The 19711-nt window shown below is 38.1% G+C and overlaps 1 protein-coding gene across 2 annotated transcripts in view; it reads right to left on the bottom strand.

Moving 5' to 3' along the window:
• The window catches only part of LOC110055888 (uncharacterized), a 33394-nt gene extending 14434 nt beyond the window's left edge, over positions 1 to 18960 (bottom strand). For both annotated transcript variants that reach the window (XM_089294316.1, XM_089294315.1), the window contains exons 1-7: positions 18788 to 18960; positions 18333 to 18665; positions 5945 to 6211; positions 4500 to 4733; positions 2025 to 2128; positions 1321 to 1379; positions 1005 to 1207 (exon numbers count right to left, since the gene is read on the bottom strand). In XM_089294316.1, the coding sequence (XP_089150442.1) occupies positions 1005 to 1207; positions 1321 to 1379; positions 2025 to 2128; positions 4500 to 4733; positions 5945 to 6211; positions 18333 to 18665; positions 18788 to 18863 (1276 nt within the window). In that variant the 5' untranslated portion in view covers positions 18864 to 18960. The remainder of the gene's footprint in view (positions 1 to 1004; positions 1208 to 1320; positions 1380 to 2024; positions 2129 to 4499; positions 4734 to 5944; positions 6212 to 18332; positions 18666 to 18787) is intronic.
• Positions 18961 to 19711: the final 751 nt, after the last annotated feature.

Here is a 19711-nt window from a genome sequence, read left to right on the forward strand (position 1 = left end):
ATTTTGATTTTTAGTTCTTTTCCAAAAATCCAAAAAGACGGCTTCATAGATTTTTCTGAAACGTTAGTATATGCGTGTGTGATAATACAAACAGATCTATTCCAAAGTTTTACTAATATTGATACACTAGAAATACTTTCAAATTTATCAAGGAAGGAGCTTGAACTGTAGAAAAAGCTACGTTACAAATTCACTAGTCACAAATTATGCTAAAATATGTAAACCAATGTTAACTGCATTCCAACGGCCATCTATAAGTACATGTAAATTACCACGAGAACTAAAGAACAAAATTAATACTGAGATGACTGATACATGTGATCAGAAATAATCACAACATGACCTCTGCAAACAAGTACAAGGAAGCCAGAGATTAGTACCACTGGAAGAACAGGTAAAAGGAGCTGAGTGGGGAAGACAGATAGACAGACAGACAGAGTGAGTGCGTTAACCTGCAGTGAGTTTGGACATCCTGTTCGACACTGGATCCAAAAAACTGTACTGAAGCACACTCAGCAATGATTTAATAACCATAAAAATTCCAACTGATACGTAATAGTAATTGGACCGAGTGCAGTACAATTCAGGGAATAATCGCGCGAGTGATTTAAAAATCGGACGTGCGCGAAGCGCGCGACCGATTTGAAATTACAAGCACGATTACTCCCTGAATTGTACGACACGAGGTCCAATTACTAATTAATTTTATCTAGAACAAATTTTCTTTTGGGAAGTTCCTTTTTTGAGCGAAAACGTCTGTAGCGCTTTTCATAAGTGTTGAAAACTGTAGGAAACATTGGGAAGGAAGCCATTAAAGCGCGCGTAATTGACGTGAAAATCACGTGGCTATCCAATTATAGGTATCCACTTACAAAAAGTTCAAACTGGATACCTATAATTGGACACCCACGTGATCGCGCGCCGATTACGTGACAAATTGACACGTGAAGAACCAATCACGATCGAGAATTTTGTTCTTGATAACGATTAACATGGAAACGTACTGTCAGGTGGACTGGAGGTTGTAGTCGTGGCTGCAGTAGTTGTTATTTCACCAACGGGTCGTGTTCCTATTATGGATGAGGCGTTCACTTCAAATTCTCCCAGCATTCCATTCTTTGCAGCATTGCGAAGTATATCAATAACCTCTCTTTCTCGTATGGTGGAACTGAACTTCAGTCCTAGATCGGTAGTTACACTGCCACACCTTAGCACAGAGACACCATGGAAAACTTAGCAAGAATACTTAACTTCAGTTTAAAAGCAGATACCGCAAAATGAAGTAACATGAAGCAGTCAATATAACAAAAGTTTGCACACCTGACGTCTCTCAACTGTGCACTGATGTATGTACTTTCATTAGCAAAAACCTTGCCAATCTGGAAGTTAACATGAATAGTAAAGTTAGTATAACACTGTTTGTTATTCCATCCGCTACCCAAACAACAAGTCAACAAGTGAGCCTGCTCGCAGGCTATAACAGTCTTAAACAGTAGTCATGTCCTTATCACCCAACATGATTTCGGCCTTTCCGCCTATTTCCGACCTTAAGGCTTGAATCCAGCGGGCACTCTATGCTGGATGCCATGTAACTGGAAAGGTTTTAAGTAGAACAGAGCCATTCACTGTGGTCAAAAAATGCTTAGAGGTATTCGCTTTTGCCTTGTAGAGTTTGTCGTCCCTTCTGTAAGTTCTATGGTTGGAGTACAATTTGTTCTTTTGATCTTTTCAATTGCAAGATAACTATGTTTAATTTCTCAAGTGTTTGCTCTAATAACCAACCAATTTTTATTTACTAACCAATCAATTCTTATCCACAAACCAACCCTTACATAACAACCAACCAATCCTTATCAACCAGCCAGTCCTTTACCAACCAACCATCCTAGTAAATTCAGTTGTACTAAAATTCTGATTTATCTAAAAAACCTGACGGATGAAAGAATAATTCATTTATTTTCTAATAAGACTTGATGCCAAACCAGGATTTTGGTTCATTGACTTAATCTATTTCATTTAATTACCGTTTCATTGAGTTTTGTCCATAACGCGGCCTGATTGTATTTTTCATCAGTACAGCTCTCACTTATAATGACTAGTGTCACGTTGATCACTTTTCCTGCTATGACTGTTTGAAGAAATAAGAACAATTCATAACATTATACAATTATGTGCAATAAGAAATATTGACATCTTGTAACATCGGTTTACTAGGAAAACTGAGAAAGAGAAGATTTTAGAAATAACGAATGTATTGTTATAAAGGAAGGATATTGTTTCTGGACTCTATAGTAGACATATACGAAGTAAGATACTGAAGCAGAGTCAATGTTTAAGCGATCACGAGCTTTCAACGCTGTCACAGCGTCTTTTTCAAGTGAATATGGCGGGAATCTCTTTATCGTGAACGTGAGCTTGGGTGAACCAAGTCCCGTGCCAAAACATCCCCGTATAGGGCCGATTGAGCGTCAGGATGCAATTGTCAGAGAATTTGCAATACCAATACTAAATTATCTGTTACGAACAAGAGACTATGATCTCTTGATAAGAAAGTAAAAACATATTAGATTTATTTTATATATATATATATATATATATATATATATATATATATATATATATATATATATATATAGTACTGTATGATGGGAACAGAAATCGAAACAACAAAGAAATGAGTGAAAATGTTTATATAAAAACATAGATTCATTATGTAAAATTAGCCACAACACAGAGTACTAATTAAGGTTAAACAGAGTGATAAAACAGTAATTGGATACTTTCAAACTCTATCTTGAGACTTTAGACCCAAACTCTGGAAAATTCATCTTTCTTGTTACTGTTTGTTACCAATTAGAAATTTATACATATTTAATAATTATTGAGCTTAAGTGATGTCGTCAAAACTGGTTTAATTAGTTAAAAAAGGAAGATTGTCTTGATCCATAATCTTAACTTGCTGGGTGAGAAGGTTTTAACCCGCAGGTACATCGCAATTTATGGCTGACAGCCATTTTCAGCTTTTGATCTAAAGTAGCCAGATACTGCGCAAGTCCTGGATTGAAACCCAGAGGAAAGAGGAAAGTAGCAAGACCTATTGAATGATAATATGGACCTAATTTGCATCTTGATATTCAATGATGGAGTCCATGTAACATAATAATATTACAAACATATTTATGCACATTTATGCATTTCAGTTATAAAAACTGCTATCAATATGGGTCCTGCATGAAACAAATTTACTCCATGTACATGTAACCCTAAATAACCTTCACTAGATTTTAAAAAGTACCACCTGTTTAATCATATTAGGAACGTTCCCGAGAAAGACAGAGTTTCCTTTACCGAGATTATTTTCATGAAAATTAACCATTTTAGTGCAGAGTACTACTGACAACAATTAGGCCACACAGAATGATATTAGGCTAAAAATGGTAACTGGATGCTTAAACTCTCAGGTAGTGAATTAATCTACTGAAAAAAAAAGGTTCCCCTCAAATTCATTACTGCCTGATTTTGAAACATTGGCACAGGTATTACACAGCACTGTCTCCAGGATTTTTAGCAGAAATTATAATATAAATAGGACCCTGCACCTGCTCTCATTGGTTGAAAACCCATGTTTTATAAGAGTAAAAAACATAGAAAAAGCATGTCTTATTGTTTTTCGCCACATCACCCCTACGTGTATACCATAAAGCAAATGAACAAGCCTAAGCCGTGTATCACACTATGATAAAACACTCTGGACATTAGAGAACACCCGAGAAATGTAGAAAACACTCGCCTGCGGCATGTGTTTTGTACATTTCCCTCGTTTTCTCAACTGCCCACCGTGTTTTATGACAGTGTAATACACGGCTTAATTAGGCTTCTTTATTTGCTAAATATTGAAGATAAGTATCATGAGTCACCGGGAACAAACTATCTTGAGTTAGTTCAAACAATGTAGTTTGAATAAGAAGGTCGATCTGCTGCATTCATATGAAATTCCATACAAGCATGTTTCCATCCTTTTCATGGAGGCATTTGAGAGTAAACAGCTAAACAAAGAGCCCAAGAGAGCACAATTTGATGGTGTTTGGAGCAAATAGCTGAGATGTCTAATAAATACATTTTTATTTCTTTCACAAACTTAGGAAATCAGGGGCCACCACAAAACCACCAGAAAAACACAGTCCACCAAACCTCCAAGATCATTAAATCCAAATAAAGTCATGTCTACTTGCACTACTATTGGTCACTAATTTGTTATTCAGTTGTGAAACGTATGCACAGTAAGGATGAGTAAAAATAAAAAGCATGGAAGTTTTTCAGGAAAGGAATTGATACAGAGAAGGAATTAGAGAATAAATACATGTAAGTAAATGCAAAGTTACAGGACTGGTACACAATCATGGCTGTCAGAATTACAGACAACCTTATAGTATACTGTAAAATGACATAAACATCCCATGTACTGTACGTCAACTGTAAGTAATTTTTCAGTAACTTACAAACACTGACATTTCCTGAATCACTACCCAGAGAGTTTGTCACATTGCAGATGTAGACATCATCATACAGGACTTTTGAGACAACCAAGTTGCTTCCATGACACATGCGTTCATTACATGGCATCCAAGTATAATTCGGCCAGGGATTTCCTTCTGCTGTACACCGAAGAGATAAACTTTCCTGCACTTCAACATCTTGTTTACTTGCAGACACTTTCAAAACCTTGGCAGGATCTGTACATGCAAGCAAAGAACATAAAGTTGAGAAAAAAAAACATGAGTTTTTTTTTACAACTCAGTGGCAAACACCAGGGCTATCAAAAGTAGCTGACTGCCATCTACATGTACTTTATGCTCTCAGCTGGCTACTCTGCTGAGCCATTCATGACATGATTCTTGAGAAGAAGAAGATGGTAAAATCAACCACCTACATGTACATGTACAACGAAAAAGCCATCAACTTCAAAACTTTGTCACGACCCTGAATGCAAATGTATCGGGAATAATGTAGCACTCTCTTATCTCTGTATTCACCATTTTGTTAACATGAAGCTTAGTACCCAGGTAAAGGAAATGACTGAGAAAAAGGCCCTTAGTTAGTCATACTGCACATGTAGCTTTTTAATATCTCTCAAACTTTCTGAAATTTGAAAGAAACAAGGAGAAAATGTTTTCAACTTTTAGAAAACACTGCAAGAAGAAGAAACTGAGGAAATTTGCTCACTCACTGTACAATAATTATTAATTGATCAGCTTGTCTAGTTACGGAAGCTTAACAATAACATTAGTCATTCAATTTTGTTTCAATGATTGTCAGTAGTACAATCATTGAACATCCAATATTCCCTGAGAGCAGAGGATTGTCAGTGTTTTAAGCCAGTCAAAAGATCTGCATGAGGAGAATTACATCAGTACATGTATATGAAACTTACGCACAGTAAACCAAAATTAGTGGGAGAAGAAATGGTGTAGTGGTATGAGTGCTCATCTATATGTACATGTACCACTAATGTGGCCCAAGTTTGATTGCAACCTGGTTTTATATGTGGGTGAAGTGTAAGGTTGATTCTTGCCTCGCTCAGGTTTCCCCCCATGGTAGTCTGTTTTAATTTCCTCCCTCCTGAAAAATTATTTCCAATTGAACCTAGACAGAGGACCCAAATGGAAAACAACAAGGGCTGATGTGACTTCCTAAATTTGGTTAAATTTGCCAGACACCACAGATTATATAGCTTTTTGAAAGGAAACATCAAAAGTTGCATGATTCAAAGCTAAGAAGTTGTCTGAGTGGGAGTACCATGGGCCTAGATCAGTCTCCTCATCACCAGATAAATTGGTTACATTTAATAAATGAACTGCAATTGGTTGATTGTTAAACCAGAGTGCACTCCTCCTATTCACTATAAACAAGTTCTGTTCTATAAACAAGTTCATAAAATACTTACAGGTAACATCCACTTTAAATACTTGGCTAACTTCATTTCCAAATCCATTGTAAGCTTTACAGCGGTATGTTCCATTAGCAGTTCTTCTGATGTTTTGAAAATCCAAAGTTGGACCCAGGTGCAGTACTTCACCATTACTACCACCCTCCAACACTCTGGTCCAGGTAATGTTTGGTGTTGGTTTACCACTTGCTTCACAGAATAACTGCATGTTCGATTCTTCAAGCACAGTCTGGTCACGACTTACATTAGTAAGGCTTGCTGGAACTGATAAAAGCATGCACACAGTGAAGGTTTACTCTTACATGTACGTAAATCTCAAGATAAAATCTCTATGGATGAATGGTGGTTAAATGTTTACTTTGTTTAATTAGAAGTAATCAGCCTTGTAGAACCTTGTGGAACCTTGCAATAACCCTTGTAGCACCTTTGCTTACTTGAACCCCGTGTTTATGCAGGCTAAAGCCCTTAGGTTATTCAAAAACATTGGGCACATCGTCAGGGTTTGAAAAGACAAATATTTGTTTTTTTGTGGCTCAAAGCAAAGGGACAAAATTACAGGCAATATCAGCACACAGAAAACATTTTTAATTATCAAAGTATCAGTACTCCCCCTAATGTACAATAGTTATTAAGAAGAAAAATATTTTTTTTTACTATTTTCAGATAGATCTCTTTGAGGCCTTTTAAAATTCCACAGAAAAATGATTGCAAACAAAGGACAGGAAGTCAAAGCGATTCTGTCAAGCACGATAGGGAATCAAAGCACAGACAGCTTAAAGAGCCTTTGTGGCCAGCTTTTAGAAAGGTATTTTCGTTTTCTTTCCTGCACAGAAATTGGCCTTTCTTTCTTCTGTGGGCTTGTTTTATTGTTTCTTTCTCTCAGTCCAAGGACATTTCTCTGTGTTGCTTTTTCCACTAGAGAGCAAGTGCAAAGGGCTTCAATAGCAAATAACACGTATGAGGTCCAAGATGAGCATTTGCCACAAAAATTCCCCTGGTGGTTTCATCCATTTAAAAGTTTGAATTTGTTTCACTGTAGGTGTAGCTTACAAAATATTCTTCAGTTCGTATTGAGTGATCGTCAACCGTCCGGATGAGGGTAGTTCTGAAAAGAACTGTTGTTGGTGACTGACGTTTTGACAACCTGAGCAGAAGTCATCATGTGATATAAGTCTGGTCTGTTGAAAGTGATTGGTCAGTTTAGCTATGATGGTACTGGCTGTACGATTCACATAGAGTTTGTCATCCATCATTGGTTGGTTTTGCTTGTCTATTGTTAGTCAAATTGCTCTGTTCCAGGTTTGCGTAGATTGTTAGCCAAATTAAGTTGGTCTGTTAGAGGTCCGTTTGTCGGTTTCGTTTACGTCATGGATAAAGTCCTTTGTAAAGTGCTGGTAGTTGTTGATATCTTTTAAGAGGCATTTGTTCCATTAAGTTAGTGTACCAGCTTTCCAGAGTCAGTCAGTGTACTACAGGTTCTCATTAAAACGCCTCTAAGCTGTATTGATTGATATCATTGTGTATTAATGAAGCTGTTTTATTGTTAACGGCAAAGGTGGAAACAGAATAAGAATGGGCTATTCCATGACTACATGTATCTGATAATTACATTAGTTTTTGTTTATCCATGAAATCACTACCAACTTTAGTTTCATAAAAATCCCATGAAGTACTCATAAAAGACCCATGAATCTTTTTTCAGGGCCATGAATATTGCTATTTCCCATTTTCATGGCCTAATTGAAACCCATTAATTTTTCGTGAAAATTCTTTCAGGGCTCATGAAAAACATTTTCATGGCCATGAAAAGTCATCACAGATCCAGAACTGAAATTAATGGGTCAGTAAAATCTGTTTTCATGGCCATGAAAATTAATGAATAAATCAAATTTAAATTTAATGGGTCATGAAACATATATTACTAGATTTCATGGTCCATGAAATTGTTATGAAAGTCAGAAACCGACCAGACCTGATTTTAACAGGTCATGAAAATGTGTTCATGGCCACAAAAGGTCAGTAATATGAAGCCCAAAATTTAATGGGTCATAAAATATACACCAATAGATTTCACAACACATGAAAAGTCTTCTACCAGTTAAATCAGGATTTGAAATACATAGCATAAAACTCAAAGGCATATCTCATTAAGAAATTTACTTATCTCTATGTTTGAAAAAGGAGTCGTGATGATGAAGACACCATTATATACATTTATAATTATTTCCAAAAAAAAATGTGATTAAAGGACACTCAAAAAGTGAGAATTTTTTCTAACCTATTACCTTCCTTCTTGTAGCTTATCGTTACCTGATAACACTTTTTTAATAGTCCTAAAACAACTGACAATATCATGCTCCGGAGTAAAATGTGAAACAGCAAGATGTTGTAGCATACCCAAGCTCAAAAATTTCCTCAGCTACAAAGCCAAAATAATACAGTCGAACCTATATTAAGCAGCCCCCTATTAAGCAGCCCCCTATTAAGCGGCCCCCTATTAAGCAGCCAACCTTTACTTGGGGGCCAGCAGCCAAAGTCCCAGAAAAATTGTCAGCTATACACTGCTATTAAAACTTCTACTCAACAGCCACCTTTATTAAGTGGCCGCAGCCAGCTTCTTGCCATCCCAAGGGTGGTTTTGTTTTATTTTGTACCTCAATTAAATGGCCACGAAGATTTGAAGTTGGACGTTTTAAGCCACATAAAGGGAAAAGAATGACAATGTGGAATACTGTAAAAACACATTTTCTGCAGTATTTAATTAAAACAACCACAAAACAAAGTCTCGCAGCATTTTAGTTTGTTTGTACAGCACATGAGCCAGTGTTAGGTTGAGAGACATGTTGCATCTGTACACATAACTGTTTCTTTGTTATGGACCACATTATAACCACGATTGTTCTACTTTTTCTCCACTTGCATTTGTCTGTACTAATATTTGATAAACTGAAAACTGGACCATGCCCAACGTTGTTTTTGGGTGAAACTCTATTAAACGACCACCTCTATTAAGCGGTCAGTTGTCTTGTCCCCGAGAATGGCCGCTTAATAGAGGTTCGACTGTGCCTGAAATCGCTTGACATCTCTAAGCAAAGATCTACTATTCTAAGAAGAATGAAATGAGTTATTCCGTGGAAATTCTGTAATAATAAAATTTCAGACTGGCAGGTATCTAGACTTTTCAAAACACTTCCAGGCTGCTGGCTATCTAGACACAGTGTTCTAGGAATTACATCGTACTCTTGAAAATATTGCCTGATTACTGTTGCCTATATCAAAAACTTGATTGTACAATTATAAATACTGGCATTGTGGACATGATAAGGCCACAACTTTTATCCCCAGACTGAAGTTTCACTTCTTCATCATGACTACCGTATACTTCATGCTTCTCACAAAAAAGGTTGATTATTTTCCACCTCTGTAGGAGAAAAATTCCCTGGGATAGCCATATGCCTCTACAAATGATTTCTGAATACTGTCCCACTTGTGACAGGTCTCTAAATTGTATAGCCTCTGTAGCAGCCATTTCCTTTCCTTTTCCAGGCGGAGAGATCGAACAAGCGAGCAAGCAAGCGGGCGAGCAAAGAAGCCCACCTGGGGTGAGCAAAAAATTGGGGAGAGCTGGGAAGGGGGTAAGTGAGATGGGGGAGAGGGTAGGGAGAAAGAGAATCCCTTGCAGTCAATCCTAAACATTTTACCGAACTCCCTAGCTTCGCCCATGAATGGGGAGCAACAGTGCGATTTGATTGGTTAGTAGCTTGTCAATCAAAAAGTAACTTCAGAAATTTGACATTCATGCATAATCCGAGATCTGGAACACAACATGATCAGACTAAATGTTGCCAAGTCCAAGGAAGCGTTCAAATTTTCTGTTCAGGAAACATTGAAATATCTTTCGCAAAACAGCAAACACATCGATCTAAAACTGGAGCACGAAGCTGCCATTAGAGTCTAGTCCGTGGACAGATGTCCTTGCAATCCATTTTTCAAATACTTATGGGAGTGAAAGAGAAAATTTCAACACAGGTGGTCCAAGCTCCCAATGCAAGGAGTTATCATTATTTCTTGTTTAATCTGAGAAAGGAGAGGAAACCCAAAAAGCGATAACTCGCTAACAGGGTTTTCAATAAGAACTGGAGAAGGTGGCAAAACATCCACTGTAGGCGGTGAAGGGACAACTCAAGCTGAAGGCATGACCTTGGGGTAGGGGTGTACGGGAGCATGCCCCACCTTGGAGATTCTTAAAATTTGGACCTCTTAAAATGCATTTCTGTATTGTGGGGCAAATACATGTATAATTATAACAATTTTTTTAAACAAAGACTAGTGAGCAGCACACAGCAACTGTAGATCTTATTAACCTGTTTATTTTCTCCTACCGGTTTCATCTGAACATAGAGACTTCATCAGGGAGTTTGAACAAGATAGTGGTGGAACTTATTTTGCAGCTAATGGTTTAATAGTACAAATCACGTTCCAACAAGGGTGTAAACTTCAAAAACACCCACAAAAACATGACATATAGGATGTGATAGAAACCCTGTGTAACGCTAAGAATGTGCAATGTTTAATTTTGGGGCTGGCAGATTTAACCTTATTTGTACTATAACCATTAGCTAGGAGAAAATAGATGTAGGAGAAAATGGAGAAGTTAACAACATCTACAGTTGCTGAGTGCTGCTCACTAGTCTTTGTTTAAAAAATTATAAAAATCAAGCAGGAAATTATTCAGAAAAGGACTCAAGGTCAAGAAAAAGAAAAAAGGTCAAGTAAAGAAAACATCGTCCTTTTTGGCCTGTGCATAACAAGACACAATCCTTAGGCATACATGACATACTCAATGCTCAACGGTTTGCAATGCATTATAGGGTGATTCCAAACATGGTCAGCCCTTTAGAAGTTCTCTGATGTGAGCGAATCCCTAACAGCAAAACAAAAGGATGGATTGACTTCTTTTCTTATGTTGAATGCTTTAGAAGCAAAGATCTTTCAATATGTATTTCTGGAAGGACGTAATGCCAGAGAAAATAACAATTATTGATTGTCAACCCAGAGAAATGTAGTCGCCATTATGGCCACTAAACCCGAATTTTTGGTCGCCAAAGATGAAATGTTACCTGTACTGGTGACCGTATCGTTCGCAATTTTGAACCCTTTAACAATGTATCTAACCAAATCTTATGGATGGACAATAACTTCAAAGGAATAAGTCAAAATGTGTTGGCAAAATGTTCAGACATGTCTGAACATAATGTGAAATTGACTGGACATATTCAAAATTTGGCCAGACAATGTCTGATGACTGACTGTTATTTCCAGCACTGATAGTAGGCAGCAAAATCATGCCAAGTAGCCGGCAAATTTCGCTGGCCGCCAGCCCTTATTGAAAACCCTACCCTTAAAAGGCTTCGGATCGAGCTGAGAAGTGAGAAGACAATAAAAAAGACAAGGCATTGAGGTAAGTCATTTTTGTTGCAAAAACTATCAAGATTTCAGCTATAATGTTGATTACCATTTTTTCCCATACAAACCTTTATAAATTCAAACTGTTGTGACACAACACCTCCATATGCTGCAAGACGAGAGTCACGTTTTGCGTAATTGAAACTTGGTCATTATGTAATAGCAGATGTCAGCCGTATATCACGTTTCCACTGAACATTCGTATAAAGATTTCAAAAAAATAATACTAATAACCCCTCACATCGTGAGCTTGGGCTGCCTGTGATTTCAAAAGCTTCTGCATGTAATCTCATGGTTTGTCCAGTGTAAAATGGGGTTGACAGGCCTACATGTATTGTGGACATCTATTGTGTCGCCCAGCTGGTTGATCCAGTAGAACTGTCAAGTACAGCACGTTGTTTCGGTTACAGTTTTTCTTCAGAGACTGCCATAGCTTAACCTCAAGAAAGCTATACATTTGTGTAGAGATGTCCATTTGTTGCATCAATTTGATCGAACTTATGTATCTCCATTTTCCACACTTCATTTTTTTAAAGACTTTAAACAAGATGAAGATGTCCAAAGCCATTTCATTATAAAAAGGAACCATATTTACGTGCACTATTTGCTGTTAGCGCACTTATGCTGGGCACTTGTCAAAAATGATTTTGCCGACATTAATGATCATTGGTTTTCATGTGACAGTTGGCGCCCCAAGGGAGCGCGGCATGTTAGGGGGCGTTCAGTAAAATGTCTGGGATCGATTGCAAGCATTTCCTTCGCTCGCCTCACCCCCTCCCCTTGCTCATTATTTTTCGCACTCGCTTGCAGTTTCGTTCCCTTAGTTTGCTTTTTGGGAAACACCTGCCACGCGTGTTATAAAATTGTGTAAAGATCTGTAAAAAAGCCGCGTTCTTTTGTGGAATTCACACATGAGCCACCATCTTGGATTTGAATGCTGAGACCCTGGGAACAAGTTTGCTATAACCAATGATGCAATGCTCTGAGAAACGCGAGGTTCATTTCAACAGTCATTTGTCAAATGCCCAGGTCAAACGATTGAAAGTGTGGTCTGCAACGATGTTTAAAAGAAGCAAAATCTCTATCTTCTGGCTCTAGGAAGAATCGTCAGTATAAACAATTGCAAGCCTTCTGGATTAAGACTTTATATAGTGTTTTTGAAGATCAGTGCTGTAGTGAACGATACTAATAAACTCGATCTCTGCAAATAAGCTTTACTCGGCAGCCAGATTGGTTCATTTCAGCTTTTATGTGCTACAATCATAACTTAAACCAAAAAGAACTTACAGCTTGTCATAGAACTTGATCTGAAATCGTGTTTCTGTTGCATTGTATGCATGTTTAAAGTGCACCTAACCCCCAAAATTTTTTTCGCTAAAACGAATCTACTTGTTATTTGAAATAGTTCTGTGAAAAAATTTTTGGATTCCGTTAAATCCTCGATTTTCTGTGCCCCGACAAAATCTCGAAAATAGCTCCAAAACACCGCCATTTTGTTTCACGACCAAGTTTGAGGAGAATGGGTCCAGCAGCTCTTGTGACGTCTACCCAGGAAGGTTGGATATCTCACGTCCTCTCATTTCCTTCAGGATGGTGCAATACACATTCGAAAAGCGCACAGAAACGCCTTCCAGAGGTGCTATCGGCTGTTGCAGCAATATTCCAGATTTAAAGAAAGATATACTGTACAATTTACTGACGATGATCGGCTAATGGTGCAATAAAGACGTAAACGATGGTTGATTTTGTCGACCGAAACAAGCGAACTGAATCTGTGAGAACCATTGAAGAACTCTCACTGGAATTTGTTCCGCAGACTTTCGAACGCTACTTTCATAAATTTTCTGCTTAAAGCTAACCAGCGATTTGTAGAAATACTACCGACAACCTATATCTTCCAATCCCGCAGTATTTATAACATAACCGGCAAAGTTGTGTGATCCGATCATGATCAAGAAGCGTTAGACTGATATGTAAATAGATCGCAACTGTACGCCGCTAACCAACACTTATTTCTCTTTTGATTTAGATGAAAGTCGAAGATTAATCCTTTAGAATCACATGATAGCAAAATTGTTAGACTCACAGAGTTTTTCGAAGGTTTGGAAATCAGCAGTGCAACAAAGATTCTGTGCAAGAGCGTCGAAAATATGACCGCGTAACATTATCTGCGAACCGCTTAGGGAACACATCCTTTTCGCTTATCCGACGAATTTCACTGCAAACTTTGAGGACACTTTACACTGGTTATTTGGAGTTACGACTTAAAACGTGTGACAATGTCAAATCGGTAATTGTATGAAATGTTTCCTACCGCCTTGCTTCCCGCAGCTTCAAAAATACAGGTCCAAACAATACGATTTTCAATCGATCGAAGCCAATGTTTTGGAGGTCATCAAGTCTTGAAAACTGCAACACGTACGTCGCTCTTATAAACATGAAGCATTTAACTGAAAGTAAAACACAAACTGGATTTAACAGAACAATCACACCTTGACAAAATACATTCTCACCAAGGATAAATGTAAAGGGGCTATAAACACGCGTGGGAATCTTATGTTTAGATGATGAAATTACCATCCAAAGCAGTCTTTGAGTTTTCTTTCCTGCTTTTCGTTTGCCTGCTCCTCCACTCCGTATCTAGCTTTCCATTCCTAATATACAAGCAGCTCGTCCGCAAAGAAGTCTTCCCCTTCGTCGCTTGAAATATTGTAAATTGCTCTCAAAGCTCTAAGCAGTGAGTTCACAGTTGTTGAACGTGCTAGATCGAAGTTTATTTTGGAGCCTTCCGAATTGAAACTTAACTCTGACTCCAGTGACGAAAAAGAAATGATTCTGAGACAAAACTTGGACGTTTTAGTCCCAAAATACATCGGAACGATTAGTTTTGCGTTCTATTTTCTCGAGCAAATACAGAGAGTTGACTGAGGCGCTATTGTGTTTGGTTCCTGGGAAGACGTCATCAGGTACCGCCGCCCCAGACTCCCTAAAACGCGGTCGTGAAACACTTCAAGCGCGACTTTGAAAGGGCATAGAAAATCGAGGATTCAACCAAATTCAAAAATTTCTTCGCCCAAATGCTTCAAATAAAGTCCAGATTCGTTTTAGCGAAAAAAAATTTTGGGGTTAGGTGCACTTTAATTTATTTGTAGCCTTCAGTGGTGAAACTGAAAAAACTTATCTGATCATCTGATTTTAATCTCATGTTTGTCACCATTTTATTTGTTCTAGTTATAGAAGCAGAAAAGCTTAAAGTATACATTCACAAACATGAGTGATGATACTGTCACCATTTGCATCATAATCTGTAAGATCTGACAGGAAATACTATGTACTTATTGACTGAGTGGGAGGGCCGGACGGGAAAATATTTGGCTCGAGGTCCGTGCGTCCTGACCGAGAGACAAATATTTTCCCGTCCAGCCCGACCTTACTCAGTCAATAAGCATTTTATCATATGACCACTTAACGGTTGAACCTAAATAGGACGCGATTACATAACGTCAGACGGCCGTGCGGAAAAACTACAGAAAATATTCTACCATGAAAACTCAGTGTTGTTTATCTCTTCGCGTCGAACAAGAAACTCACAATTCATCGAAAAACACGACTCATTTTCTCATATTTGTTTTTCAATGTAAGTCTACAATTACAATTCATGCTAAAAAGCCAACAGAAAGTTGACATAAAGCTGTCAAAAATATGTCAAAACCATCAAAAACTTAACGAGTGACAAAAGTTCGCTTCACGCTTCAGTAAAATTGTTCACAAATCTTCTTCATCTGAAGACTTAAGAAAATGTCGGCGTCGTTTCAAGCTATTTGTCTACCTCTTGGATTCTCTTGAACAAGGAAGAACCAGCAACTGAATATTAATGACACCGATGTTAGCTCCCACAAACAGTACCTGGGTTTGCTGACTTTGCTGGCTTTGCTGTGTAGTGGAAATTCAAGCGAGTTTTATTATCTGGATGAACTGTACGGTAATGAACTTGTGTTCGTACTCAGTTTTGTTTCTTCAAACAACACTGATGTAGAAACTGCAGAGCAATATATCCTACTGTGCACAAGGTATGTTTGTGATTTCTCTTCTTCCAACTCTAGAAACTCGAAGAAAAAATTTATATCATACTTTGTTTTCTTCGCGACTTGCCAGTTTTCTTGGTTTTGACCTACGATGAATTCTTTGATGCTTTCCACTGAGAGAAGTTTCGCCTCAAGACTGTTTGCTTATTCCAAAGGTTAATTATTATCGGACAATTCATTCGGAAAAGTTGTTTTCTTGACCACCCGTTTGCTTGTTGTTGGCTTTTGAGAAAGTTGTGAACTTCTTCAGTTGTGAGGACTGTGGACTTTCTTTCTGTGCTTTTGGAGTGAGTTGGCGACTGAAGTAGTTCTGCATCAGACAGTTCGCCTGGATAGTAAACTTCACTCTCAGAATGTTCACTTTCATCTCTCATTTTGAAAAGAACAAAATTTTCCAGCGACAAAATTGTTTTGTCTTTAACTCGCATCGAGTTTCTAGTAGGGCCGTACGCATTTCTAGTAGGGCCGTACGTGTTTTTCCGGCCCTATCATTTCGACACGTACAGCCCTCATACGGGACCTTTTTTCTTATGGTTTTCCAAGGAAATTGTGCGCGGGGCCGTACAGGTCATATGATAAACAGTAGTCTTCAGGGCAAAACTTCCAAGTCAAATTTGGAGCTTGATCTTCAAACAATGTCAGTAAGCTTACATATTTATTTCATAAGATTAGAGAAACCTTCAAATTTAGCATATAAAATAAATTTGAAAAGATGTCAAAAATTAAAGCAAAGAGGAATAAAATTACCTCATACAAATCATAACTGCTAGGAAAATCTTTTCCTACATTCATTTTAAACTGAAAAAATCCATGGGTTTTAATTTGTTCAGCCACACCATAGTGTAGTCATGACAATGCAAATAAAATGCTACCCCCTCTTTTCAGACATGACTAAACAATTTAGAATTTCTCCAGGGGCAATAAAAATGATTCATGTGAACATGGCATGATTATCAGCCATACTAGCTTACAGCAAACACAAGCTTCATCACTCTTTGAATTTCATACCGCAATACACACAGTTTAATTATAATCATCCAAACAACCGCAATACGAAGATCTTAAGATCACAAAGAGCCTTATAAAAGGGAACAAATTACTTAACAGAAACTGACTTAAAGCTGACTATTTAAGCAATAGAGTGTTTCTATCGCAGAACTATCATCTGATAGTTGCCCTGCGGAAATTTGAGGTTCTTAAAACAAATATTTGCCTAAGAAGTGAGGTTTCGAGGGCAAATATGCTAGTTTTAAGAACATCAAATTTCTAAGGGGCAACTATCAGACCAATAGTTCCGAGACATAAACACTCTATTGTCTTTATTGTTCACCAGTAAATTTTCTTCCGCGCACCACGTCAAAAAATCAAACTGAATTATTTTCAACTTTTTTAGATGAAAGCCGTGGAAGCCAAATGTAAAATTTTAAAAAGAAAACAGACAAAAACCCACTTAATACAATGTTTATTTTCTATAAGCCTGCTTGTTTACAGGAATATTTTGACAGATGAGTACTATTCATCCGGGTATTTTCCTCAGACAGGCACTATGGGCTGATAGTGCGGCAGGTATATTTTGCAGGTAGCAGATTGCAGGTTGAAATTTAATTATACCTGGAAAACCGTTGGCACTAAAAATAATTAATAACCTATCTATTCGTCAGGGGTTCTTACATAAAGTAGTTCGCCTCTTTCACACAGTGAAAACACGATCGATCTGCAACAAGTGCTTATCGATCGACACGCTGAGACCAGTGAAATCTGTTCAAAGCCATCTGGATGGCCGCTCCACAGATGTTTCCATCGATTCCAGATTTGGCTCGGGTCTTCCCTCAACAACAGAAGACTGCCATCACAAATGAAGCAAATAAGTAAAGAAATGAAATAACATAAGATTTTAACTGACAAAATATATACTAGCACAAGCTCAGTGTGCTTTCATTTTGGTACTCACAGGGAAGAAACCAAATTCAGCAGATATTTCAGATGATATTTCAGATGTTTCTTCAAAAACAATAACTCATTGCAGGCTTAAAATCATAGGAATATACTCTCCTCCCATCGCTTCGGCCGGTTTGGCACTTAGGTGGAGGCCACCATTCTGAGCGATTGTAAATAGCGCAATGTAACAGTCACGGTAAGTCTACCACCTGTACGTTTCTTTTAGGTGCCAGTGGTTTTCCAGTTGTAATTAAATTTCAACCTGCAAGCTGCAAAATATACCTACCGCTGATAGCATCTCTCTGCGGATGAACACTATGGTGTCATGTGATCAATTTAAACCAATAAGAATCAAAGAAAATTTAGTGGTGAACTACAATGAAGGATATTAAACATGTCTGCTGTTAAATGCAAATTAGTCAGAAGTGAGTTTTCTACATGTAGATCTTGCCAAATAACATAGAATATAACGCTTTCCCTTCAACTTCACTGGCCACAAAGATATCTGAAGGCCTGAACTTTTAATTGTTAAAAAGCGGCTTAAAGACTGATGGGAAGTTTAATATGCTTTAGCCTATGTTTAGTTCGTAAACATTAAAACAGGAACGTGAATTATAGAACGCCCGACAGCTTGAACGGGGAAGAAATGTAAATTGATTATGGACGAAGAAGCTAACCACAAAAGAGCACGATTCATTTTAAAATGAATAACAGATGATAACAACAGAGTCTGTGGGAAATATAAGAAACTTACTATTAACTTCTCTTGAACCAAAGGTTTACGGTTGATATTTTAAAGCCAAGGCATCGTCTAAAGGCTATGGCAGCTAGCACTTAAAGTAAACAGGTAAAAGCCTGGGCATACTGAAGAACACACTTGAGCTGTTAATACTTACAGAGCACGTTTACAGCAACTGAGTCCTCCAATTCGTTCTTGAGAGTATCACCGTCCTGTACGGTGAAGACGTAGACATAATCATTTCTCGTGACCTCCTTTATCACCAGAGTTGCTGGAAGATTCACTTCGTAGTCAGAGTTAAAAACATTAAATTTGGCACCGTTTCGCGTTGCAATTTGGGTCCTTTGTGATCCATCGGATCTCTCTCTGTTGATGAGGATCGCAAAACTTGAACTAGCAGTGAAATTCCAAACCAGGTGAACTTGTGTGCTGTTGACTCCTTCTACCACAACAGTAGGATCGGCAGGCTTTCTGGTGAGACTGAATGATTCTGAAATAACACAAGAAAATCGAAGAACTTACTCGTCTTCAATCGGCCGCTACTCTCTTTACATTCAAAGACCCTAAACTACGATAAAACATAATTACAGAGCTCCCAATTGCCGAACTTACTGGATTGCCGCAACGTGCCAAAAACCACAAATGTTGCTAACATCCATCGACAAATAGGTACGTGCAGGGCTCCCATTTTCTTCCAAGATATTTATTTGAACGTGAGCTTGGTGTTCTTTTAGATTTTAAGTTCAAGGAACTATCAACCACAAGGAATGCTTCCCGTCCTTGATGAATATCATGGATGAAGTAAGCTAAGTGAAAGAGTTCCGGGTTATACTCATCCCAGTCCCAAGTCTCTCTTCTTACCAACGGCCTGGGCACCATAACAAACCTCGTAAAAAATGACGGTGTTTCTAAAAAGTTTCATATAAGCGCCCGCTTTGTGGTGAAAAAGTAGAGCCAAACTGAAAACGGTAGAAAGAGATCTTTACACTAGTTCCCTCGACCATTGGCCGGTACTTACATTTTTTTACACTGGGATTTAAAGTTTGTACAATTGGTCAAAACAGCGCGTAAACACCGGCAGGTATATTTTGCCGGGTGCAGGTTGCAGGTTGCAGGTTGAAATTTAATTATAACTGGGAAACCGCTGGCACTTAGAAGAAACGTACAGGTGGTAGACTTACCGTGACTGTTACATGACACTGTTTACAATCGTTCAGAAAGATGGCTGCCACCTTAGTGCTAAACCGGCCGAAGGGGTCGGCCGAAGGGCCATTAGGGACAGCGCGTCTCCCAACCCCAAAATGCATCGGGAACGAAAGAATATCGAGATCGAAATGTATTGTGGGCCAAAATATAATCAGATAGTGGGAGCCTGGTCTCTAACACTTGAAACGCCTGGTTGATTTCAGCTTTAAAACGCAGTTAGCGACCACCAGCCCACGTTTTCTCGAAATATTTCTGAAAGGAAACACAAATTATCCCTCGAACGTCTCAGTCACAGAAATTTTTGCTCATCAGATCAGTTGTGCACCACGG

This window comes from Orbicella faveolata, unplaced genomic scaffold, assembly GCF_042242905.1.
Source record: "Orbicella faveolata isolate gen_17 unplaced genomic scaffold, um_ofav_v1 contig_25, whole genome shotgun sequence".
In the NCBI taxonomy this organism is placed as follows: Eukaryota; Metazoa; Cnidaria; class Anthozoa; order Scleractinia; family Merulinidae; genus Orbicella; species Orbicella faveolata.